The 25,733-nt window shown below is 37.7% G+C and overlaps 1 protein-coding gene across 3 annotated transcripts in view; it reads left to right on the top strand.

Annotated features, from left to right (window-relative positions):
• Positions 1-1,321: 1,321 nt before the first annotated feature.
• Positions 1,322-25,733, top strand: part of NSUN3 (NOP2/Sun RNA methyltransferase 3) — a 67,404-nt gene continuing 42,992 nt past the window's right edge. Inside the window, exons 1-3 of one of the 3 annotated variants that reach the window (XM_047876216.1) lie at positions 1,322-1,455; positions 2,230-2,339; positions 13,720-14,063. In XM_047876216.1, the coding sequence (XP_047732172.1) occupies positions 1,444-1,455; positions 2,230-2,339; positions 13,720-14,063 (466 nt within the window). In that variant the 5' untranslated portion in view covers positions 1,322-1,443. Of the gene's footprint in view, positions 1,492-2,229; positions 2,340-13,719; positions 14,064-25,733 lie in introns of all 3 variants that reach the window. The other 2 variants (XM_047876215.1, XM_047876217.1) reach the window with 2 other exon arrangements.

The raw sequence follows: 25,733 nt of genomic DNA, 5'->3' as shown, positions 1-25,733 counted from the left end.
CAGAAAATAGAAACATGCTAAAAAAGTAAAAAACAATATAATAGAACCAATATGACCTCTTTCTAAGCATTACACATCCCCTTTCCCTAATAGAAATAAAGTATGATTTCTACTACCTCCTTAAAAGTCTTGACAATGTCTATTTTGCAAATATACTACCACATTAATTCATTAAATGCAGGATTCTGTAATGAGCACAGAAAAAATATAAAATCTCAAATATAGAGGCTGAAAGGTAGACTAATGACTTTTCCCTACACAACAAACCGCATTTAGTCACTTGGCTCCTTAATACTATAATTTTCTTTTGCACCAAATCTAAATGTATTTTTAGAATATGAATTCATATGCATTATTAGATTTAAAAAGGGGGTTTGTGTAAATAAGTAAATATATTAAGCTTCTAATTACATTAGAGGTGATGAACATTTTCATTTTACACTGTTCTAGGATTTATACTTGTGATATATGCCTATACTGACATTTTGAGCATCAAAGGTCTCAAAATGATGATGCTCATTAGATACCAGGGACCATATGAAGCCCTGATTTCCTGATGAATTGTTGATTGCTGTTACAAGGGAGCAACTGAATAGTAACACTAAAAGAGCAAATAAACTGGGTGTAAACCTCAGAACCAGTAGCACTGCTCCTAGTAAAAAGTGGGTGGGAGGCTAGTGTGTAGGGTCATCTTGGTCTTGAGGCTTTTGGTATCAGAACGTGATGATAATACTCTCGAAGATCATGAGAGTGAAGAGAATACATAGCAGCAACTAACATTTGGGCATTTACTTTTTCCTCCTCTTTGTGCTAAATGCTTTACCGTATTTCAGTTAATCATTTAACCCTCCCTGTTAAAAGAGATTATCCCAATTGACCATCTCTAGGAAATAGGTGCCTTAATTTCTTCATCATATCCATCCCTTTTACCCGGAGTTCTGAGTATCTGAGCTAAGTGAGAGGGTCATCAAACTTGGTAGATGAATCCAGTAACTAGCTTAGCTCCTGAGAACATTTTTCAACAATGATCATTATACAAATCCTAATAGTAACAAAGACACCTTTTCCTTTTCTTTCTTTCGTCTTTTTTTTTTTTTTTTTTAACTGAGCGGCAAGCACACAGCAATCCGTTTAACGTGAAAGGTTCAACTTGAAGCTCTTGCCTCTCAAGGCTCCGCCCCAGGATCTAGTCACGCCCCTGGGAGTAAGTAAGGCCTCTACCTGCCTCCCGAGGAAGGAACTTCGCGCGTGCCTCTCGCGGGATCTTTTTGGCGAGATTTCTGTAACGCAGGCAAAGCAGTATCTCGCGGGAAGTTGAACCGGAAAAGTGAGGGTTGGAAGCGAATGTGGCTGAAGCTCGCGCGTGAGGCTGTGCTTTTGGTTTCCTGGAGGTTTTGGATGCTGGATGGTTAGACCTCTTGTTTGGCATCTCCCAGCGGGATAATGTTGACCCGGGTGAGGGCTGGGACCCAGCTGGGCGCCTCGGCGAAGGTGGGGGCCGGGATGGGGGAACTTCGCGAGCTGTTGGTTTCTCTGGCTTCACTGTCCAAAGCCCTAGAATAATGCTGAATGCTCTGATGCCTTCTCGTGAGCTTTCTCAGTCGTTTTCTCCCAAGACTCCCCTGCACCCCAAGTAACTTGTCTGCAATCCAGTCTTCAAACTTTATGACCTACACCCCTCAGCTTTGAACACAATGCAAGCTCCTCAAAGGACTGAGACTATCACTGTTCTGTCCTGGGAGCTTAGAACGATGTTACGTATCAAGCCCTCGATTAAGTTTGGATGAGTAAGTGAAATCCAATTGCAAGGAAGTTTCCACAGGAATCGAGTGACTTTTTTTTTTCCCCCTGAAATAAGCTCTTTTATTTTAGAACACTTTTACAAAAGTTGCAAAGATAATACAGACTTCGATATGCTTTTCACCCAATTTCCCCTAATGTTAACACCTAGATTGGCTTATTTAAGTTAATTTTGTTCCTTTAACACAGCTTCTGTTAATGCCACTAATTCTTTAACCTTTGTTTTCCATTTGACCAATAATTTTTTGAAGACACCCTCTTTTTTCATAAATAGAATGTCATAATACAGTTTTGTTGCATTTGAGGTACTGCTCCCTTGCAAGAACTAGTAATTATTTTAAAACATGTTCTTAAGAAAATAACTGTGTTAACTTGAAGTTGAATAAATTTGTAATATTAGATTGTGTCAGCAACGTTTTCTTGTTATAGCTGAAAACAAAATCAGAGAGGAAGCTTGCAAAACAAATTTGCAAAGTTGTATTGGATCATTTTGAAAAACAGTATTCCAAAGAACTTGGAGATGCCTGGAATACAATAAGGTTAGTGTAATATATCTCATGATGCCTATGATAGAACACAAATAAACCCTTTTGTGGGGGGGGGGCTGCTGTGAGGAGAAGGGGTGAAAGAATCTAAACCTGGCTTCCCTTTTCCTACAGGGGCTAGAGAAGGGAGGAACTAGGAAGAGATAGATGGAATCATAGGAAAATGGAAAGGGGAGAAAGAAAACTTTGTAGTGATAGTAAGAAAAAAATTGTTATGCCCTTGCTTGAGCAACTGTTTTGATCTTTGAAACAGGAATGCCCACCAGTTTGACAAAATTAATTCTACTGTAGCAGAAAAATCTGAAAACTTTTGTCTGGTTTCTGAATTCAGAAGAAAAACCCTATTTACAGCTAGCACTGCTCTGTCTTAGCTAGAGTGACTTTATTTGATAATCCTATGTCTTCCCTGTGTCCATGTCTGGCTATGTTTTGAACACAAGTGCACACCCATACACACACACACACACACACACACACACACACACACAGATTCTTTAAATGTATTACGGAAAACAAACATTTCATGGATAGAAGTTTGATTTGTGTGTTTAGTGAGTTTTACCTTTGGTCAGAGTGTTACTCCATGGCTTCTTTACATTGAGTTCTTATATAGTATATCCCGTGCTCTGTGGTGTACAAAGCTCAGGACAGTCCCTGTGTCTAATTTGCTTGCAGTCTGGTGTTCATAGTTTATAAATTACTAATTCCGTAAATATCCTGATAGAAGTGGGCAGGAGTACCTTGTCGTATTTAACAGAGCCTGAGGGTGCCAGCAAAGGGCTGAGGACAAGCCAGGCCTTGGGACTTCACAGGAGTTACCTCTGCAAAAAGAACCAGGCAGTTTAGCCTGAAAGAAGATCCGCTAGTTCTGAAGCCAGGGGCAAAAGCCCAATACGTTTTGCTCAGGGAAAAGAAAAAGTTCTGTGGCTGTAAACAATGGAATTTGGTTGCATTGTTGTCTTAATCTGTTGTTGGATCAACTCAATAACAATTTCTCATTTACAAACGATAGCTTTAAGCGTTTTTTAAAAACAGATTACACAGTGACTGATGGTAAAGTCTGAGGCTGTTCTGAGACCATTTTAGGACAGATTACGCTGTTTCAGAAACTTGTAAATGCTATAATACGAAAAAGTCGTTGATAATTGTGGTTTTTATTTCAAAAGTAGATTTTATTTTTTTATTTATTTTTTTTTATAAAATTTTTTTTTTTTCAACGTTTATTTATTTTTGGGACAGAGAGAGACAGAGCATGAACAGGGGAGGGGCAGAGAGAGAGGGAGACACAGAATCGGAAACAGGCTCCAGGCTCCGAGCCATCAGCCCAGAGCCTGACGCGGGGCTCGAACTCCCGGACCGCGAGATCGTGACCTGGCTGAAGTCGGACGCTTAACCGACTGCGCCACCCAGGCGCCCCTCAAAAGTAGATTTTAAATGGCTGTCTTCTAGCACAGAGAAAGAGGAAAGAACGAGAGTGAAGTGCAATAAATTCATTATGTTTTTGGTGTGCAAAGTTACTTAACGTACTATATCCAAATAACCACACACCTACTGTATGTTTATTATGTACCAGATGATATTGACTCTGTGTGATCCTTAGAACAAAGCTCTGAGGTTTCCCATTTCCCACCTGATAAAACCAGAGCAGGGATTTGTGTCCAGTCTTTCTGGTTCAAGAACTCCCACTGCTAGTCCCTATTTGCACACCTGGGGTGTAATTAGGCATATATGGATGATTTAAAAAAAAAAATAAAGATTTTGAAAGGTATATTGTTTTCAGACTATAGTAGTCTGGCTACTCCTACCCTGTAATGAGTTATTTTTCTATTTAATGTGCTCAGACAGATTTATAAATTATTGTTTGACCCTAAACAAAATGAGCAATGAACCTCAAATCCATCTAATTAGCTGTGCCTTCTGCTTCATCTGTCTTTTTATTGGGTTTTCATGGTAATTTAAGTTTTGCATAAATGTGCTAAATTTGCCATGGGCAAAATAAAGGCTGAGTTTAGAAAATGGTCTGAGCATGGAAGATGGCATGGGGAAATAAAAACAAATATTTTTGGTTTCTTTAACTTTTATTCGGAAGACATGGTATCATGCTTGCAGAGTCTGTTTACTTCCAGGGAAAGGTGAGTGCATTTTTGTCCTCTGCCTAGAAATTTACTCACATTTTTTGTTTCCTTTCTTATCTAACAGATTTAGATAGTGGGGAAGATTTAATATTTATTTAAATTTTATTGTTTTGTAATAGCTTTTTTTTTTTTTTTTTTTTAAACAAGTCACCCTTTGAGAATCCTTTAAAGTTGTTTACAGTGTGTTCAAGTTTTGCTCTGTTTGTTGCCTACATGTTACCCTTCAGGTAAGGCCATTCATGGTAGGACTTTAAACTTCCCTCAGTATGCTGCCATCTCAAGCTTTGGGGTCCTCCACAAACTTTGTTCCGTAGTCCTCAGTATATTCTGGCGACTTCACTTAGTTTCATACTAGGCAATCTCAAAAGCGTGTTATTTTTCCCTTCTAAATCTGTGTTGTCATTTGCTACTTGCATATCTTATCTCAACTGAAGGTGTCACCATTAATATGTTTCTTCTCCTCCACACCTTCAAGGTAAAGAATGAACCTGAATCAAAAATAAGTTTGGCATTTGCCCTCAGCTCCTTGGAGGTTATCTGTAAGCCCATGGAATGTCCCACCTGAGAGTGTCTTTGCTTACCCAGGGGACTAGGCCACACTGGAAAGTCTAACTGTGATTTATGGTGGTGACTGTGGGCCATGGTATCAGCTCGCCCTCTGACCTGCGATCTCCAGAGGAGCTGGAGACTAACGATTAGCCAATTGATCATGTTTGTGTGACTGAACCCCAGTAAAATCTAGACTCCAAGGCTCGGGTGAGCCTTCCTACTTGGCAGTACAACATATTGACACATGTTGTTGCAGGGAAAAGTTGTCCTCGTCCGTGATTCCCCTGGAAAGGACAACCGAAACCTTCACGCGTTGATCTTTCCTGCACTCTACACCACGTGTCTCTTACCTGGACTGACTTTAATCGGTCTTGGGGGCTCCCAAACTATGTACTCCCATACACCACTACCCTGCCTCCATCAAAATTTAAATGCCCAGCTTTTGCTTCTTCCTGAGAAATTTCTTAATTTGGATTTCATTTTTATCCCCTCTATTACTGTTGAGTTAGGCCTTCATCATTTCTTACTTGGCATATTACATTAGCTTCTTTCCATAGTCTCCTACCTTTAGTATTTATCTGTTGGCTTGTTGTAGCAGCTGCTTTATGGCACGATACTCCAGGCAATATTTTAATCACTTTTCAAATACTAACATAATCCTCTGTACAGCCTTCTGAGGTAGTTATTACTATTGACATTTTACAGATAGGAAAGCCGAGACAGATAGAGGTTACTTAACTTGCCCAGTACTACACAGCTCACGTTTGAAAGAGCCTTGGGAGTTAGTTTTACCCTCTGTGTGGTGCTGCTTCTCATTGCCATCGTGTGCCATTGGGCCACCCCTGGAGTACACGCCTCCTCTGCTCCCCTGCTGTCTGCAGCATTCTGTTTGTACTAAATACATTCTCCTGGTAGACAGGCTCCTTCATCCCTTTGGGATCGGATATGCTATGCCCTATGCAAGGAATGACACTCTCCTTTTTCCCTCTGTACAGTGGTTAAAGTATGGGTTTCAATCCTACCTCTGCATCTTGTAGCATATGACCTAGGTAAGTTACTTAACATCCCTGCCTCACTATCCTAATGTGTAAAATAGGATCTATCTCGAATAATTATTTGGGAAGATAAAATGATTTCATATACATACACAGTGCTTAGAATATTGTTTGACAAACTGTAAACCCTCAATACGTGATAGCATTATTTTTATTACTATTACTGTTATTACCCAGTCCTCCATCAGGCTGTCTCATATACCCTTGACAAAATTAGTTCTGCCTTTGTGTTTGCATTGCATTTTGTTGATAGAGCTATTATAATTCTTTCAAGATTGTATTGTCATAATTTATTAAGTTTTCTCCCAACAAGGGAGGGTCTTGAAGAACCAATACCTTGAGACTTGAGCAATTCATCTACTTACTCACAATTTAGTGTTTAGTAATCCAGGCATTGTGCTAAGTATTGGGATGCAAAGATGGATTTTATATATATATATATATATATATATATATATATATATATATATATATATATGTATATATGTGTATATATATATAATACAGATGAATGAATGAAATATATATGTATATTCATTCTGCCTTCAAATATATATGAGGAGAGGATTACTTGGAAATCTTTACATGAACTTTGGAAATTTTGTGTGTGCTTTGTAGAAAGCAAAACAAAAGAGCCTCAGTTAAGTCTGGCATGTCTGTAAAATATATACGTTTTTTTATTTAGACACTCTTCTCGTTAATCCAGAGTTCACATAATTCACATATGGGGGAAAAGATATTATATAACCAGATTCCATTACCAGAATCTGTGAAGGGAATAGAGTGGGATGGTTGGGGAAAACAGAAATGAACTAGTGTCTGTATTTCTTATTTTGTTCCTTATTATGGCTTTACACAAATATCCAACTTTAATTTGTGCAAATTCCTGTGAAGTAATAACTTTTAGCCCCTTTAAAATTCGGAAGTTAGAAAGTACCAATTTTAATGGCCAATTCAGGCCTGTGATTTTAAAGTCCATGCCTTTTCCTCTACCGCATGTGCTGCTGTGAAGGGTCTGGAGTCCCAGCCCTGGGAGTATGTGCACACGTCTCCTGATACAAGGGAGTAGATATGCAGCATTTTCATCCTTTTGCTGGTCTTTACCAGAAACACAAACCTTCACTCAGGACTTCCTATCTGAGGTAGATAACAAATATGGACATAGATTACCCTTCTATGAGAGATACTAAGGAAACAATGGCAAGAAACAGTAGGTGGTCAGTTCATCATTAGAATCTCTGAAGAATAAAAATAAAAGTCTCAAGCATACTTAGGTGCTCTTAAATGAATCCATGAATTCATTCATTTCTAAACCAGACTTTTAAAATGATTGACCATCTTCTAGTGGATACCAATAGTAATAAAACAAAAGGGTTTTTTTTTTATGTTTAAAAATATTTCTTTATTTTGAGAGAGAGCATAAGTGCATGTGGGGGGGGGGGGGTTGAGGGGCAGAGAGTAGGAGAGAGAATCCCAAGCAGGCTCTGCACTGTCAGAGCCTGAATGGGGCTCATCTTAGGAACCGTGAGATCATGGCCTGAGCTGAAATCAAGAATCTGGTGCTTAACTGACTGAGCCACCCAGCCTCCCCATAAAAGGGATTTTAATTTTTTTAACCATAAAAATTTAATTGATTTTGTAATTGACAGGGTTATACTAATTTTGCTTAGCAATACCTAGATAAAATGATTTTTCATCTTCATCATTAGGTAGGAAGGTAGAGTGGAGAATAGAACAGTAAGAAGAACTCACAAAAAAAATTGAATGAAAATAATATCAATGATAAATCAAATAATTATAAAATAATACATTATATAATTTTTCAAGGGATATTTGGGCACAGGCAAGTTACAGCAATCAACTTGTAGATTCTCAGTTTTCATGTATGCTCTTTCAGAAAACCAGTTTCCTTAGGTGCCTAAGAGAGTATTTACTCTCTTTTCAAAACCTGCCTTTCTGTTACTGTCTTTCTCCCACTTTACAAAAAAAAGACACACTTTAACCATCCTGACTTTTGCACATTGCATTTTTCCAGGGTGTCAACACCTCCACATGCCAGAGGCTGTTGGAATGTCATTGTAAGGGTTTAGAAAGTAAATGACTAATGACTAACAAATCTTTGACAGGTCATGTGGTTTCCAAGGTTTGCTTTTAACAAAAGTAAGGAGCTCCAATTGAGTTGTCAATTAACAGATCATTTAAAGTATTTTTGAAGATAGGTCATTAAATAATTTGGGAAAATTACTCAGGAAGAAATACAAGTCAAAAGGGGAGATACTGCTATAGGAAAACATTAAATTCCCACCCATTTATGTAAGTGAAGTTTTTTTATCAACCTTTGTGAAAACAAAATAGGAATAAAATTGATTTGAACCCTGACTCAGTATAGCACTAGGTAATATTCATTTCTGGATGTATGGGGGCAGTTGAAACTCATTTCATTGAGATCCATTTCCTATCACTTTTCCTTTCTTTAAAATTTTTTTTTAAGTTTATTTATTTAGAGAGAGCATGAGTGGGGTAGTGTCAGAGAAAGAGGAAGAGAGAATTCCAAGCAGGCCCCATGCTGTCAGTGCCAGAGCCCTATGCAGGGCTCATAAACCGTGAGACTATGATCTGAATCGAGATCCAGAGTCGGATGCTTAACCGACTGAGCCACCCAGGCACCCCTCACCTTTTCTTTTTATGTTTAATTATTATCAAATCAGTAATAGGTTATTTTCATCAATTTTGTAATGACAGCTCTAACAAGTTATCATTTTAACAGAGATTTAGGCCGCAAGGAAAACAAATTTAGTATATATACACTGTGTGTGTGTGTGTGTGTGTGTAGCAGAGAAGTACAATAAGGCAATAAAAGATTTCAAGCACGAAAATGTATTAGGATAAAGTGATATGGGGAAATAGAATGTAAATATAAAAAGGAGCTGTAAAATTTTCACCTGTTTAAGAAGAGTCACTCCATGAATTTTTAAATGGACAATGATGGGTTTCAAAATCACTTTGGTATTTAGGTTCCATTGGATACATTTTAAAAAGTGGTATAATTTATATTTTAAAATGTCAATTTTTATAGTATGCTGGAAATTACATTCTTAAACATATGGTGAAGATTTTGATGTCAACTTAAAATGTGCCAGAGGGTACATAGTTTTTTTCAAAATGGTGTCAGTTGGAGGTACTAGCAAAACATTTGCAGGTCACTCATCTTGTGGGTCCCAGTTCATCTGGCTGCTGATGTACTTGAATTTCTGTCATTGAAGACCAGTAAGTGGAACAGCTTCAGACTCCTCATGAATCTTGAGAGTGGAGAATGTCTTCTTGAGTCCTCTAATGTACACTGTCTGTACACTATAATCTCCACTGTCTGACAGGTTACTTGCCCATCCAGTCAGAGCTTTGGACTTGAGTAGCCATTGGCATGCCAGCCTCAGGGGCATCATCCTGCCATCACAAGCACTGAAGAATTTGTGTGTGTGTGTGTGTGTGTGTGTGTGTGTGTGTGCGCGCGCGCGCGCGTATGTGTATGTGTGCACACGCACGTGCCCATGCTGGAGGGAGGAACGCCACTGGTAGCTGAGTGCAGGGGGAGCTGAGATCAACATTAATAGGCAGTTTTGTTTTCTCAGGGCTAGGAAGCACCAGCCTGAGTAGCCCGTTCATCGAGTGGTCACATGTTGGGTCCTCAGGGCAGTGTGCGTCAGGCTATTCCCCAGTGTTGGAAGTGATGGCAGGCCAGGGCGCTGACACTAAGTGAGGGTTAGGTGCAAATTCTCTGTCTCTCCCTGTGGTATGCCACTAATGCTACAGTACCAGATCTCAGACTATGTCAGCCAGATTTTTGAACCAGGTACTTCTGGTTAGTAGTGATGTAGCTTTGGGTAAGTTGCCGAATTTCTGAAAGTTTTAGTTACGTAAGTTCAAAAATGGGTATCATAGCTCCTCTTCACGGTAGTGATAGTTACATGGGGTAAGCATGCAAAATGCATATTGTAAGTATATAATCAGTATTTTTGTTATTAGTATCAGGGTGAGGTGGAGCAGGTTAGTTGGGTTGTGGGTAGAAAGACTTCCCTGGGGAGAGAAATCCTAAACCACCCCCCTCAGTAGAGAGTAGGGGAGTCAACCAGGCTACAGGTGGGTCATTGTAGGTCAGAGGAAGGGTCATTCTAGGCAGAGGGAGCAGTTTATACTGAGACCAGTAAAGGCTAAAGACAACATGTTCCAGGAACTTCAAGTAGTTCAGTAGGGCAGGGTATATGTTAGGAGGAATCAGAATATTTATTTATTTTTAAACTTGTTTTATTTTTTATTTTTTTAAAATTTGCATCCAAATCAGTTAGCATACATGATTTCAGGAGTAGATTCCTTAGTGCCCCTTACCCATTTAGCCCCTCCCACAACCCCTCCAGTAACCCTCAGTTTGTCCTCCATATTTATGAGTCTCTTCTGTTTTGTCCCCCTCCCTGCTTTTATGTTATTTTTGTTTCCCTTCCATTATGTTCATCTGTTTTGTCTCTTAAAGTCCTCATATGAGTAAAGTCATATGATTTTTGTCTTGCTCTAATTTCACTTAGCATAATACCCTTCAGTTCCATCCATGTAGTTGCAAATGGCAAGATTTCATTCTTTTTGACTGCTGAATAATACTCCACTATGTATGTATGTATGTATGTATATATGTGTATATATACATATACACATGTATATGTGTATGTATGTATCTGTGTGTGTGTGTGTGTATATACACACACACACACACAAACACACACACACACATAGATACATATATATACCATGTCTTCTTTATCCATTCATCCATCAATGGACGTTTGGGCTCTTTCCATAATTTGGCTATTGTTGATAGTGATGCTATAAACATTGGGGTGCATGTGTCCCTTCGAAACAGCACACCTGTATCCCTTGGATAAATGCCTAGTAGTGCAATTGCTGGGTCGTAGGGTAGTTCTGTTTTTAGAAGGAACCTCCATACTGTTCCAGAGTGGCTGACCAGCTTGCATTCCCAAGAAAATTTGTTTAAGCAAGTTCTTGTTTTATCTAGTTGTTAAAGAATGAGGACAATTTCTGAAGATTTCCTGCCTCATCCTGCCGTAAGTGTGTGTTTTTAAATCCAGTGAGGCTGTCTTCCCAAAGTCCTTCAATAACTTCCCATCACATACAGGATAAAATTTTAAAACTTTATCATCTTATACTTGACCCATATAATCTTCCATAAACCACATTAGACTGTTTTTTTTTTTTTTTAATGTTTATTCATCTTTGAGAGAGTGGGAGCGGGGAAGGAGCAGAGAAAGAGAGGGACAGAGGATCCGAAGCGGATTCTGCGCTGACAACAGTGAGCCTGATGCGGGCCTTGAACTTACACACTGTGAGATCTCCACCTGAGCTGAAGTTGGACACTCAACCAGCTGATACACCCAGGCGCCCCTAGACTACTTTTAATTCCCCAAATGGGAATGTGCCTGTGCATGTGCTATAGCCTTTGCCCTTGAACTTCTTTCTCATTTTGTCCTGTAACTAATTCCTCCTTATCCTTCAAGATTTAACATATTGTGTAATATATGAAAATAACTAGCATTCCTAAACTAACTGTCCTTTTATGTACAATAAGGTTGAAAAGAAATATGCAAGATTAATAACCTTTATACTAAGTGATCTAAAAGAAAATGTGAATAAATCCATAAACATATAGTTCAGTGTGGAGACTAACTGCAATAAGGGTGTTAATTCTTCCCAAATTTAGTACATTTAATATAATCCCAGTCAAAGTTTCTATGTTTGCAGATATTTTATAAATTATTAACTGACACACTGATTTCTGAAGTTCATCTGAAAGAATAAACATTCTATAATCACTTTGGAAATTCTTAAGAAAAAAAAGAGAATAGAGATTTGCTCTGTCAGATATTAACCAATTGAAAGTGACCTACCTTTGTTAGCTAAAGGGATGGACACATGTCAGCCAAGCCACTCCAATCTGTATGAATTATGTTTCTGACCATTATTTCTCTGTTACTGTGTGATTCAAAATTGTAAGTAGATTTTCATCCAGTTTGGAGGGTATGATTAGGATGTACTGAAGTAAGAGTTACAGCAGTGACGTTCACAGATTTCCCTTTTGGGTCCATTTTAATGCATTGGTTCCCAAAGTATGGCCCCGAAGATTAGCAACATCATTCTCACTTGAGAGCTTGCTAGAAATGCAAATTCTCAGGCCGCATCTCCGACCCACTGAATCAGAAAGTCCTTGGGTAGGGCTCAGCAGTCTTTTATAGACACTGGACGCATGCTAAAGTTTGCAAAGCATGTTCTTAAAAAAAGAGGCTGGGCGCCTGAGTGGCTCAGTCAGTTAAGTGTCCGACTTCAGCTCAGGTCATGATCTCGCGGTTCGTGGGTTTGAGCCCCGCGTCAGGCTCTGCTGACAGCTCAGAGCCTGGTGCCTGCTTCAGATTCTGTGTCTCCCTCTCGTTGCACCTCCCCACTCACACACACACTCTCTCTCTCAAAAAATAAAATGTTAAAAAAAAAAAAGAAAAAAAGAGGCTGTCATCCTCCAGAATTCCTAAAACAGGTACTGGGTCCTATGATGATGCACCATCATAGTAAGAGGCAGTGAAGGAGAAAGCAGTTTCACATATTAGTCCCCAGTTGAAATTCACATGGCACAATTCCAGTCGCAGGTGTTACATTTCAATCCAGCCATTTCTCACATAGGCAACTCCAGGGTGAGTAGCAGCTGGAATTTATTTAATTGACCATGGTTAATGAGGCTCCCAAATAACTCAGCTAGAAAGGTCAGTTTGTAAATAAATATTTCCTGCTGTATCATCTGTCAGTTGATGTGAGCTTGTGACTGTTAAGAGATCTAGATGTTGGACTGAATAAGAAATTAGGAAGGTAAAATCTGCTGGTGGAGGTGTGTGTGTGTGTGTGGGGGGGGTGGCACTATCAAGCCGTAAGTGATTTTTAAATCATCCTTGGTTTTGTATCATCTGAGCCATTGAGCGCCTCATTAACTGTTACGATAGAGTTGACTATAGTTAGTTTTCCATACTTTGATTTCATGAGAGGAAGACTTTAACACTCACTCCTTTAAACACTCTTTAATGATAGTATTTTTCCTTCCAATATTAGCAGTCTCAGGTTTTAAATTTTGTCTTTATGAAAAACCCTTCCTTGTGCAGAGTGATAGACTGACATCTATTTTGATGTGTTCAGAGGTATGTAAAAACAGACGTGTTTTTGGCAAGATGTTCTGCAGGAAGGGACTAGGCTGAGGCATAGGAGGCATTCCTTCTGATGCAGATATTAAGGGGCCCCTAAAACCCAATAATCAAAATAAATGATTCCTTAATGGGCACAATTGATGCAAAAGAAAGAAAACCTATGATGAATAAAATGCCAAAGTTTTAAATAAAGGCAGGATGTCATAACACCAGTAGACTGAGCCATATCATAGTCGGAGGCAAAAGGGCAAAGTCGATGGTAATAACCCTGACTCTGAAAAAAAACACAGGTAAGTGTAGACTAAGACCCCATTCACGCAATTACTTACAAAATTATATTGGTGTGTGTAATACTAATGTTTATTTGTTTTTCTTTTTCTATTTCTAGGGATATACTAATAACACCATCATGCTGGCAATATGCTGTCCTTCTTAACCGATTCAATTATTCTTTTGAACTGGAAAAAGATTTACGTTTAAAGGGCTATCACACACTCTTTCAAGGATCTTTACCCTACTATCCCAAATCAATGAAGTGTTACCTTAGTAAAACTCCAGACAGAATGCCTTCAGAAAGACACCAAATTGGAAATCTAAAAAAATACTATCTCCTGAATGCCGCCTCTCTTCTCCCAGTATTGGCTCTGGAGTTAAGAGATGGGGAGAAGGTTCTGGATCTGTGTGCAGCTCCTGGAGGCAAATCAATAGCTCTGCTGCAGTGCGCTTATCCAGGTAGTGTGCTTTTCTTTCAGTAATTGACAACTCTGAAATAGCCATGTATTACAAAATACTTAAAGTACATGGGGAGAAATGTAAAATTGAGTTTGCAGACTTTGGAAGCCTGAAAATCAGGACAGTATGTAGAAGAATGGAAGTTTTAGCTGAGGAAATCAATGTAATAGCATTTTTTTTTCCTAGCTAAATAGTAGCAGATAATTTTGAACACAACTGCAGCATTTTATAAACACAAATCTGTCAGATACATGAATCCTGATAAGATAATAACAAACATTTTTTATTGTTACTTTCATACTTAAGAATCTTGTATTGATACCTTGTCATACTTTTAAGCAACAAAAATATACACATTTAAAACCATTTTTTTGTATCATTGGTTATAAGTTCTGTCCAGTAGAAATATAATATGAAGTGTACATAAAATTTTATATTTTTAGGTACTCATGTAAAAAAGGTAGAAAAACACAGTTGAGATTACTTTTAGTAGTACATTGTAGCCCAGTACATCCAAAATATTATTTCAGCATGTAATCAAAATAAAAGTTATTAATGAAGTATTTTGCATTCTAATTTTCTTAGAATGTCTTTAAAGTGGATATATTTTTTTAATTTTTTTAACGTTTATTTATTTTTGAGACAGAGAGAGACAGAGCATGAATGGGGGAGGGTCAGAGAGAGAGGGAGACACAGAATCTGAAACAGGCTCCAGGCTCCGAGCTGTCAGCACAGAGCCCGACGTGGAGCTTGAACTCACGGACCATGAGATCATGACCTGAGCTGAAGTCGGCTACTTAACTGACTGAGCCACCCAAGCGCCCCTAAAGTGGATATTTTAAAGCACATTTCAGTTTGGACTAGCTGCCACCTTCTAAGGGCTTATAGTCACATGTGGCAAACGGGGATGGTGTTAGACAATGCAGTTCTAAAAGATTTTGAAAAGTTCTTTGGAAGTAACTTATTACTATTATGAGTACAAAAATGATGAAATGTATTTAAATGTACATTTTTATAAATATTAAAAGTAATGAGTCAACATTCATCAAAAATTCTTTTCTTAATTAGATGATGAGACTGTTTCAAAAAATTATTTGAGATTTCCCTGGATAAATATTACTTACAGCTTGAGAAGACAGGGTTTAGCAACAGTTACGTCTGGTTTTTGTTTGATGTTTTTATTTTTATAAATGTAAATGCCTTTGTTCATAGAGATAAGATGATGGAAATGGTGGAAATTGTGTTACAGTAATTTCACTAAGCTCTTTAAATGCTTGAGTTATGACCCCAGATCACACAGATATTTTTAATCAAGCATTATTTTAATGATCTGTTAGGCGAGCACTCTTTGGTCTGCTTTTGATATTGTTGAAGGCAAAGGATTACAAACCATCTCAATTACAAAAGGCTACATCGCCTAGTTGTTTAACTCATTTACTTTCTCAGCCAGGGTACCCATGTGTTTAACTGCCTTTGGTGCTTTGGAAGTTTTTACACCCTGGCACAATTTGCAGTAATAAGATTCTGGATGGGTGGGAAGCATGCTCCTCAGTTATAAGGTTGGTGAAGGGTCGTTGTGAAAAGAGATGCCCTGGTGTTCTGCTTTAGGAAGTTGATGATCTGAAATTGATTCTTCTTCTTCTTCCTTCTTCCTTCTTCCCTCTTCCCTGTTCTCCTCCTCCTCCTCCTCCTCCTCCTCCTTCTTCTTCTTCTTCTATGTTTATTTTTTTATTTTGAGAGAGAGAGTGAGTGCACTAGTTGGGGGGTGGGTGGGCAGAGAAAGGGAGAGAGAATGTTAAGTGGGCTCCACACACTGTCAGCACAGAGCCTGAGGCAGGGTTCAACCTCACAATTGTGAGATCATGACCTGAGCTGAAATCAAGAGTCAGACGCTTAACTGCTTAACAGACCGAGCCTCCCAAGCGCCCCTGAAAATCGATTTCCTTTAAAACTATCCAAGCTTCCTTATCCCTTAGAAAGTTGTTATATATCCCTAGGGCATACATATCCCAGTTTGAAGACTAATTTATATCTTCCTTATTTTTTTTTTTTAATTTATATCTTCCTTTGAGGGCACTCCCTGTTGAAATAGATTTCAAAAACTTTTATGAGAATTGTGAATCCAGTTGTACTAGTCATTGGTACGAATATGTATTTAGGAGAAAACATGCTGTGTGTTTTCGAATTGTGGTTAAACCTCCATTATTGAAGCTTGCTATATTTTTTAATGTAAGAAATCACAACCAAAGAGATCATTTTGTAAGGTTATTTTATTATTTTTATAATAAATATAATAATGACCTGAAGGTTTATGGAATCATGTGTTATAAGGAATATTTTTATTTTCACTCTTTTTGTGTTCTTTTGACAGTATTCTTATTTTGGCTGTTACATCAGTTTTGAATATAGAATTTTTAGTATTGTAAAAAAATGGAAGAGAAATGTTGAATTTGGGTACTGTTTTGAAGAGAGCATTTTAATCCTAAATTATCCTTATTAGTAGGTAGGCTATAAATATTTTACATACTTATGATAGGGAAGGTGATTTGATTAGGAATCTGAATGCAAACTGATATTCTAGGAGTTTGAAGTGGAGAAGAATCTTCCTGTTCTTACATCAAGGGCAATGAACTACAGGCAGTGTTCCAAGTAAAGTAGCTTTTCATCTAAGTAGGACTAATGATAATGGTTTAGTAAGAAGTACAGATGTCTTCATGCTGATGCTCAAAGCCCAAATTAGGTTAGCTACAGTGCTTGAATTTGGAATGCAGAAGCAATGCTAAAATAAGCTTTTAAAAGCAAAACCTATAATGATGGCTGCAACTAAATGTGCATTTATACAATGAATTTCTTTAGATCAGCACTGGCCTTTACTCTGGGCCAAGAGGCTCACAGCTTTGAATGATTAAAAAGCTCATATTTTAGGATGATTAAGGAAATTAGTGTACTTCTCTTTTGGTCCAGCTGCACCCACGTGTTAGCACAGTGATGGATTGTGCCATTGTTTTTTTGTTGTTGTTTTTGTTTTTGTCAATACAGCCTTTGTTATGTCCTGGTCTTGGTAGAAAAAGAGCAAAGAATTCTACTCTAAATAAGAAGGCATTAACATACTAAGAATGACCTAGCTTGGTAGAGTGGCTTCATCAACTTTCTGGCTGAGGGCTCTGTCCTTCCATGGAATTCTCTTTGCTGTCAGTAATACCTTTGCCATCTAAGTTAGCCTTTGGTGGTAGAAAAGATGAGAAAGACTCCTTTCTTTACTGAATTGCTTTTATTCTGCTTCCTGCTTCCTTTTAGGCCTCCAGGCCTTTTACACACCCTACAGATATCACTTTTCTCTACCTCTTGCCCTGCTTGCTTTTTCATCAGATTTTCACTCAGGAATCAACTTTCTTAGAAAGCCTTCCAGAACTCCCTGCATTAGGTGCACTTTTTATTTATTTTGTTAGTAATAAAAACATTTTGGAATACCTAGTATGTGCCAAGGACTGTGTTAATCACATTGCATAAATCAAAATTTCTGTATAAATACATTTATGAAATCCTAGGGCTCTGAGGAACACAGTGTGACTATCTCTGGTGTGCATGATCTTAATTTAACCCTGCAGCCACATTAGTTGGGCACTATTATCCCCATTTTAAAGATGAAACCAAGACAAAGAGAAGTTAACCTAAATTGTCGTAGGTAAGTGGCAGAGCTGTGCTCTGAACTCAGGTTTTCACGAATGTGCACTTGACTCTGTTTTGAGGTCTCCTGATGTTACCAGCATCCTCCATTAGACAGCTTCTTGACAATAGTGCAAGTTCTCACTTGTGTGTGCAGCTGCTAGCACCACGCCCATTCCGTAACAGGTACTTGGTAAACCAGGATCTTGATGTGGGTGTATTCTTAAGTGTATTTTAATCTGTCGTCAACCATGTTTTAACAAATATGTTGTTACCATTTTATTCTTTTGTGAATTTGTAACATTGCTTTCAGATATCTGGGAGAACCTTATCATTAGCTTTCATAGCACTTGTAATACATGGACAATATTATTATTTCAATATAATAATTGAAGTGTTGAGAGGAAAATCTAATTCCTCAGACAATCATAATTAGGGCTTATGGCTCTAAGGAATAATGAACAGAAATGAAAATAGGCAGAATTGTTTTTTTTCTTTTCAAGTCAGTTGCACCAAAATAAATTAATAAATGAAACTATCAGCTTCAGTTTCTTTCCATGGACGAAGGCTACCATATATAGATGTAAAACTTCAATGACTTTTGCAAGTATTTGTTAAATTCACTTCCTTTCCTGCTTAGATGAAAAATTACCAAGAGTTGGTTTATTTTTGACAATTTAAGCTTGAAGTTAATTCTGCTTCAATGTAGGAAGTCTTAGTATTATATATATAATATATATATTATATATACACACACATTATATACATATACATATATATACACATATGTACATATATATAATATATAGTATTATATATATGTATATATATATATACATGAGACTTGGGTTGTGATGTCATATATTACATATTTTAAAAAAGTTTAACCAATCTAAGATTTTTAAAATAAAATCTACATCTACACCAAACAGTAATACAACATAAAACTATATTTGAACTAAGAGGTATTTTAAAATGCTATATTGAGAATCTTGACAAAAGCTATAATTTAATGAAAAACTGACCTGATTTTCAGTTTTAGCAATTCATTCTTTATTATAATGTCATGTTTCAAATCAAGTTAGCTACATTTAGTGAGCACATACTACACGTGAAAGGCATTGGATGTGAAGGTGTGGAGATGTGAAGGATATAGAAGTAACTAAGACTTCGGTTCTTGCAGAATGACAAACTAGATCTCCTAACCAAGCCTCCCACTGAAAACAACTAAGAAATGTAAGATATAATATTAAAGAAAAACACAGTCAATGATCTCTAAATACTCAGTGACCAAAATCTAAGAGATAATGGGAACCTAGGAGATCAACTAAGCATTGAAGCTAGCTTTTCACTTGAGAGCATTTGCTTAACCTGAAAAATTTGCATGTTGCTTTTCATTACTTCCTGAAAATGTAAGAATAGAAGACTGAGCCTCCCCAAGAGAGCATCTGCTAGGAGGTTAACTTACATAAAGCTGAGATTCCAAAATGGTATACCCTCCATGTAAGGTAAACTAGGAAGAAATTGTCCTCTCCAAGGGACTGAAAGGAAAACCATCTGTCTTCAACTTTGATGATGAGAGCAGAACTCTCTGAATTTGTGTAAGCACAACTAAGCCAGTGTAGACCATTATAGTCAAGTTGTAGAACACTGAAAATAAAGAGAAGATCTTAATAGCAGTCAAGTGGACATTTTACCTTCAAAAGATAACAACCTGAGGATTGACCTTTGAGAGTAACAATGGAAACTAGCATTCAGAGGAATGCTATTTTCAATGTCCTAAGAAAAGATGACTGTAAATCCAGAAATACATTCACCAAAATATCTTTGAAGAGCAAAAGTGAAATGGACATGGTTTTTAGACAAAGAGAGACAGTATAAGTTTGTTACCGATGATTCTGAAGGATGTGCTTCAGGAAGAAGGAAAGCCATTGTAGATGAATGATAAAACATACAAGAAAAAATGAAGAACAAAGACGATGGGAAATATATGGGAAGAATCTGCCATTGACTGTAGAAGACAATGATAATAATTTGTGCTGTTAAAAAAGGTAAGCCCAAATAAAACCCAAACACACAGTAATAATAGCATCTAGTTTGAGAAGGAGAATTAAAAGATTCTTATATCTTTTAGGAAAAATGGTAAAGGTTGACTTAATGTAGATTTTTTTTTTTTACATATGCATGTTAAAATCTTTAGGTTTACTAATAAAATAATGGAAATGGAATGTAAAACATTTAAACCAGAAAAAGGGAGAAGTGGAATGAAAAATAATTAGAGACATGTTTTTCTCCTTTGAGTCTCTTAGTATCTGATGGGGACAAGGTGTGACTTTGGGGAGCTGCCTTGGCCCCATTTTATGCTCCACCACAGATATGTTTGGCTTCACCTTTACTGTCATTCCTCACGTCAGGGCTGGAGACACCTGAATTGTTTCCAGACTGGAGAAACCCTAGAAAAGATTCATGCTATTCCTGCGGGTATCTGCTGCTGATGTTACTACTGCCACAAACTGAGGAGCCTCCAGATAGCGGCCAGCTGACCAGCAGAAATCACCACACTTAAGTGGTTGCTGTAACTGGCCTTGGGACTCTCTGGCTAGGGCCAGGTAGCACAGACCTGAAGTGTGTGGGAGTTAGCAGCTATTGAGAGGGATTTTAACCAATGAGAGGCAGGAAGCAGGAAGATGCCAGCAGATTCATTGTTCTTCCTCCCTATATTGTTAAACCCCATAGTTTCTTCCAAGGCTCAGTATTTTCAGACTGTGGACATATCCTGAGAGACTGACCAGTGCTGTAGCCAGCTTGATTAAAAACCCTTTTACATTTGTGCTCTCCTTTTGCATGATTTACTTCCTTTTTTCTCTCACTCTGACTTCCTTGGGATTGCATCCCCTCCGTAACAAACTTTTGTCTTAGGTTGTTTTCTAGTGATTTCAAGCTTTTAGACAAGAGCTTTTAGCCTGTCCGTAAGCTGCCTTAGCAAATCCTTTAATGCCTCCCAAAATAAACACGTAAACTAATTTTTTAAAATTTAAATCTATGTTAGTTAACATATAATAATTTCAAGAATAGAATTTAGTGATTCATCACTTACATATAGCATCTAGTGCTCATCCCAACAAGTGTTCTCCTTAATGCGCCTTACCCCTTTAGCCCTTTATATTATATTACATTAACATATAATAATTTCAAGAATAGAATTTAGTGATTCATCACTTACATACAACATCTAGTGCACATGCCAACAAGTGTTCTCCTTAATGTGCTTTACCCCTTTAGCCCTTTCCCCACCCAACACCCTTCCAGCAACCCTCAGTTTGTTCTCTGTATTTAAGAGCCTCTTATGGTCAGTTGCCTTCTAGTTTTGCTGATTGTTTCCTTCACTGTGCAGAGGCTTTTTATCTTAATGAGGTCTCAGTAGTTCATTTTTGCTTTTGTTTCCCTTGCCTCTGGAGACTTGTCTACTAAGAAGTTGCTGTGGCTGAGGTCAAAGAGGTTGTTGCCTGTTTTCTCCTCTAGGATTTTGATGGCTTCCTGTCATATGTTTAGGTCTTTCATCTGTTTGGAGTTTATTTTTGTGTATGATGTAAGAACGTGGTTCAGGTTCATTCCTCTGCATGTTGCTGTCCATTTTTCCCAGCACCACTTGCTGAAGAGATTGTGTTTTTCCATTCAATATTCTTTACTTCTTTTTTTTTTTTTTTAAATTTTTTTTTTTTCAACGTTTATTTATTTTTGGGACAGAGAGAGACAGAGCATGAATGGGGGAGGGGCAGAGAGAGAGGGAGACACAGAATCGGAAACAGGCTCCAGGCTCTGAGCCATCAGCCCAGAGCCTGACGCGGGGCTCAAACTCCCGGACCGCGAGATCGTGACCTGGCTGAAGTCGGACGCTTAACCGACTGCGCCACCCAGGCGCCCCTATTCTTTACTTCTTTGTCACAGGTTAGTTGGCCATACGTTTGTGGATCCATTTCTGGGTTCTCTGTTCTGTTCCATTGATCTATGTGTCTGTTCTTATGCCAGTACCATACTGTCTTGATTACAGCTTTGTAATACAGCTTGAAATCCGGGATTGTGATGTTCCAGCTTATTCGGGGTCTTTTCTGATTCCATACAAATTTTAGGATTGTTTGTTCTAGCTTTGTGAAAAATGCTGGTATTATTTTGATAGGGATTGCATTGAATGTGTAGATTGTTTTGGGTAATATTGACATTTTAACAATATCTGTTCTTCCAATCCATGAGCATGGAATGTTTTTTTTACTTCTTTGTGTCTTCAGTTTCTTTCATAAACTCTCTATAGTTTTCAGTGTATAGATTTTTCACCTCTTTGGTTAGGTTTATTCCTAGGTATTTTATGTTTTTTGGTGCAATTGTAAATGGGATCGATTCCTTAATTTCTCTTTCTGCTGCTTCATTATTGGTGTATAGAAATAAAATCAATTTCTGTACATTGATTTTATATCCTGCAACTTTGTTCAATTCATGTATCAGTTCTAGCATTTTTGGTGGAGTCTTTTGGGTTTTCCACACAAAGTATCATGTCATCTGCAAAGAGTGAAAGTTTGACTTCCTCCTTGTGATTTGGATGCCTTTTATTTCTTTCTGTTGACTGATTGCCAAACTGTGTTGAATAACAGTGGTGAGAGTGGACATCCTTGTCATGTTGGGAGGAAAGCTGTCAGTTTTTTCCCATTGAGGATATTAGTGGTGGGTCTTTCATATATGGCCTTTATGATCTTGAGGTATGATCCCTCTATCCCTACTTTGAGGGTTTTTATCAAGAAAGTATGCTGTATTTTGTCAAATGCTTTTTCAGAATCTATTGAGAGTGTTATGTGGTTCTCATCCTTTCTTTTATTAATGTGATGTATCACATTGATTGATTTACAGATATTGAACCAGTCCTGAATCCCAGGAATAAATCCTACTGACCATAGTGAATAATTCTTTTAACGTATTGTTGGATCCAGTTTGCTAGTATCTTGTTGAGAATTTTTGCATCCATGTTTTTCAGGGAAATTGTCCTGTAATTCTCCTTTTTAGTGGGATCTCTGTCTGGTTTTGGAATCAAGGTAATGCTGGCTTCATAGAATGAGTTTGGAAGTTTTCCTTCCATTTCTATTTTTGGGAACAACTTCAAAAGAATAGGTATTAACTTTAATACCTGTTAAATGAGTGGTAGAATTCCCATGGGAAGCCACCTGGCCCTGGACTCTTGTTTGTTGGGGGATTTTTGATTGCTGATTCAATTTCTTTACTGGTTATGGGTCTGTTCAAATTTTCTATTCCTGTTTCAGTTTTGGTAGTTTATATATTTCTAGGAATTTGTCTATTTTTTCCAGATTGCCCAATTTGTTGGCATATAATTGCTCATAATATTCTCTTATCATTGTTGGTATTTCTGTTGTGTTGGTTGTGATCTCTCTTCTTTCATTTGAAACACATAAACTAAAGTAAAAAAGAGTATACTACCCATGCAATTGCAAATAAGGTGACTTTCTTTAAAAAAAAATTTTTTTAATGTTTATTATTTTTATAAGACAGGAAGAGAGAACAGTGAGAGGGGGAAGGGCAGAGAGAGAGGGAGACACAGAATCCAAAGCAGGCTCCAGGCTCTGAGCTGTCAGCACATAGCCTGATGCGGGTCTCGAACTCACAAATCGTGAGATCATGACCTGAGCCAAAGTCAGATGCCTAACTGACCGAGCCACCCAGGCACCCCTTTAAGGTAATTTTCTACTCTTTTCTGCTCCTGACAAAATTGATGCCATCTCCTGAGCACTTTCCATATAGAAGTCACGGCACACTGGTAGTAGGAAAGGTAAGCAAAACACACACAAACCTCTATCCTAAGACAAATTATGGTAAGTACTGTAAGAGAGGTTTGAAGTATGTATGAGAAGTGGACAAGTCAGTCAAATTTGGTGGAGCACAGAGTATGTTGATAAAATAGCAGGAGGTTGCAAAATTGAAAGGTTGTCGTGAGAGCTTATTATCACAGACCTTGAAATAAATCACTAGTTTGAACTTTAATGGATGATGGGAAATCATTAAAAGTTTTTAATCCTGGAGTGGCAATCAAAAAACAATAACATAGGTGTCGATATATATAGATTTGTAAATGCATATATATTTATACAGATATATATTTGAGCAAAGGGTTTACAAAAATATTTCCCCTCTACATTAGAATTTCACCTTCATTTAGTACTCCAGCTTTGTTTCCCTGGTAACCGGACATATTGTCACTATGTTTCCAGGCAACATTGCTCATGATAAAAAAGATCCTGAAGGGTAAAATCCATGTGCACTTGGAGAAAGAATAAATAAGCCCCAGAGATCTCATGGGGATGCCCTGACTGGGCCTTCCTGAGTACACGGATTCTTGTAACTTGGCATGTCCCTCATGGGGATCCTGGAAGCTGTGCCTATAGAGTTGTTAGAGGAGATCTTGTCTCCTATGGGACATGAAGCTTTTAAGCCAGGACAGCTCCTACACCTTCCCAGTGTGATTCTTATCATCTTGCACCTAAATTACCAACTGTGAGGATTGCCCAAGGTCTTCCATGAAAGAGGAGTGCCTCACCCTCCCCTCTTGGCAAGCTGTGATTCCTGTGGGGTGAGGCCAGACATGGCCTGCATGAATGTTGAGCTGAGTCAGACCTGAAAATCTAGTCTGAATAGACTGCCTTGAATAAGACCAAAAAACCTAGGAATTATAAAAGTGGTATGATTGACTATTAAAAAATTGTGAAACTTATCTTAGAATTAAGATACTACAAATAAATTCAGAATGCAATTTAGGAAAGATTTGCAGATCACATGGCAGATAGAGAGTTAGTATCTATACTATGAAAATATCTCTTACCTAGTAGAAAAAAATACAAATAGTGGAACAGGAAAAAAAAAAAAAGGACAAAGAATAAGAATAATCATTGACAGAAAAGCAAAACCAAATGGCAAATGGAAAATGAAAAGATAATTGTGTTATAGATCAAGGATTATACTACAACATCCCATCTCGTGTTATACTACAACACCACTTTGATAATAACACTTCTTGTGGGAGTTTACTGGAAGGACCGGGTAATATTTACTAAAAGTAAAAAATTCCCCTACCCTAACCTATCCATTTCTCTGAAACTGTGTCATAATAATAAAATCATATTATAATAGGATAACTGTATAAAGATGTTTACTGTGCTTTATTAGTGACAGCGATGTGAATGCCCAGTGATTGGTAATGGATGAATAAAGGCTGGCGTCTCCATCTCATGTACTATTTAGCAGCCTTTAACAATTACTTACATTTCTACCTGTTGACTCGGTAGTGTTTCTTTTAAAGTGTTGGCATAGTATATGTGGAAAACGAGGCTTATATTGGGTTAATAATTTAAGTTCCTTTTGATGGGCAGCTGGTGGAGAGGGTAGATGAAAAATGAGATGCAACAACTCGAGGATAATATATAATTCCACTTATATAAGTTTTATATGAGTATACACATAAAGCAATGTGGTGTGATTATCAAAATGTTAAATGGTTACCTGAAGACAATTGGTTTGAGGTAATTTTTGATGTTCTTTGTACTTTTGTGCATTTAAAAATATGCCTGTAGGGGTGTCTAAGTGGCTCAGTCAGTTTAGCCTCTGACTCTTGATTTCAGCTCAGGTCATGATCTCATGGTTTGGTTCATGAGTTTGAGCCCCACGTCAGGCTCTGTGCTGATGGTGTGGAGCCTGCTTAGGATTCTCCCCCTCTCTCTCTGCCCCTCCCCTGCACTTACACATTTCTCGCTCGTTGTAAATAAATAAATAAACTTTAAAACATATGCTTGTATTTATAGATTATATATTTATATATATCATATAACTTGTATGATATATATAAATATATACAAACATGTAAAATAGCTGTTGGTGAAGATGTGGAGAAAGGGGAAACCTTTTGTACTGTTGATGGGAATTCAAACTGGTACAGCCACTTGAAAACAGCAT

Source organism: Prionailurus viverrinus, chromosome C2 (genome assembly GCF_022837055.1).
Source record: "Prionailurus viverrinus isolate Anna chromosome C2, UM_Priviv_1.0, whole genome shotgun sequence".
In the NCBI taxonomy this organism is placed as follows: domain Eukaryota; kingdom Metazoa; phylum Chordata; class Mammalia; order Carnivora; family Felidae; genus Prionailurus; species Prionailurus viverrinus.
Note: the sequence above shows the minus strand (reverse complement) of the source record. Positions and strands in the feature narration are given on the sequence as shown.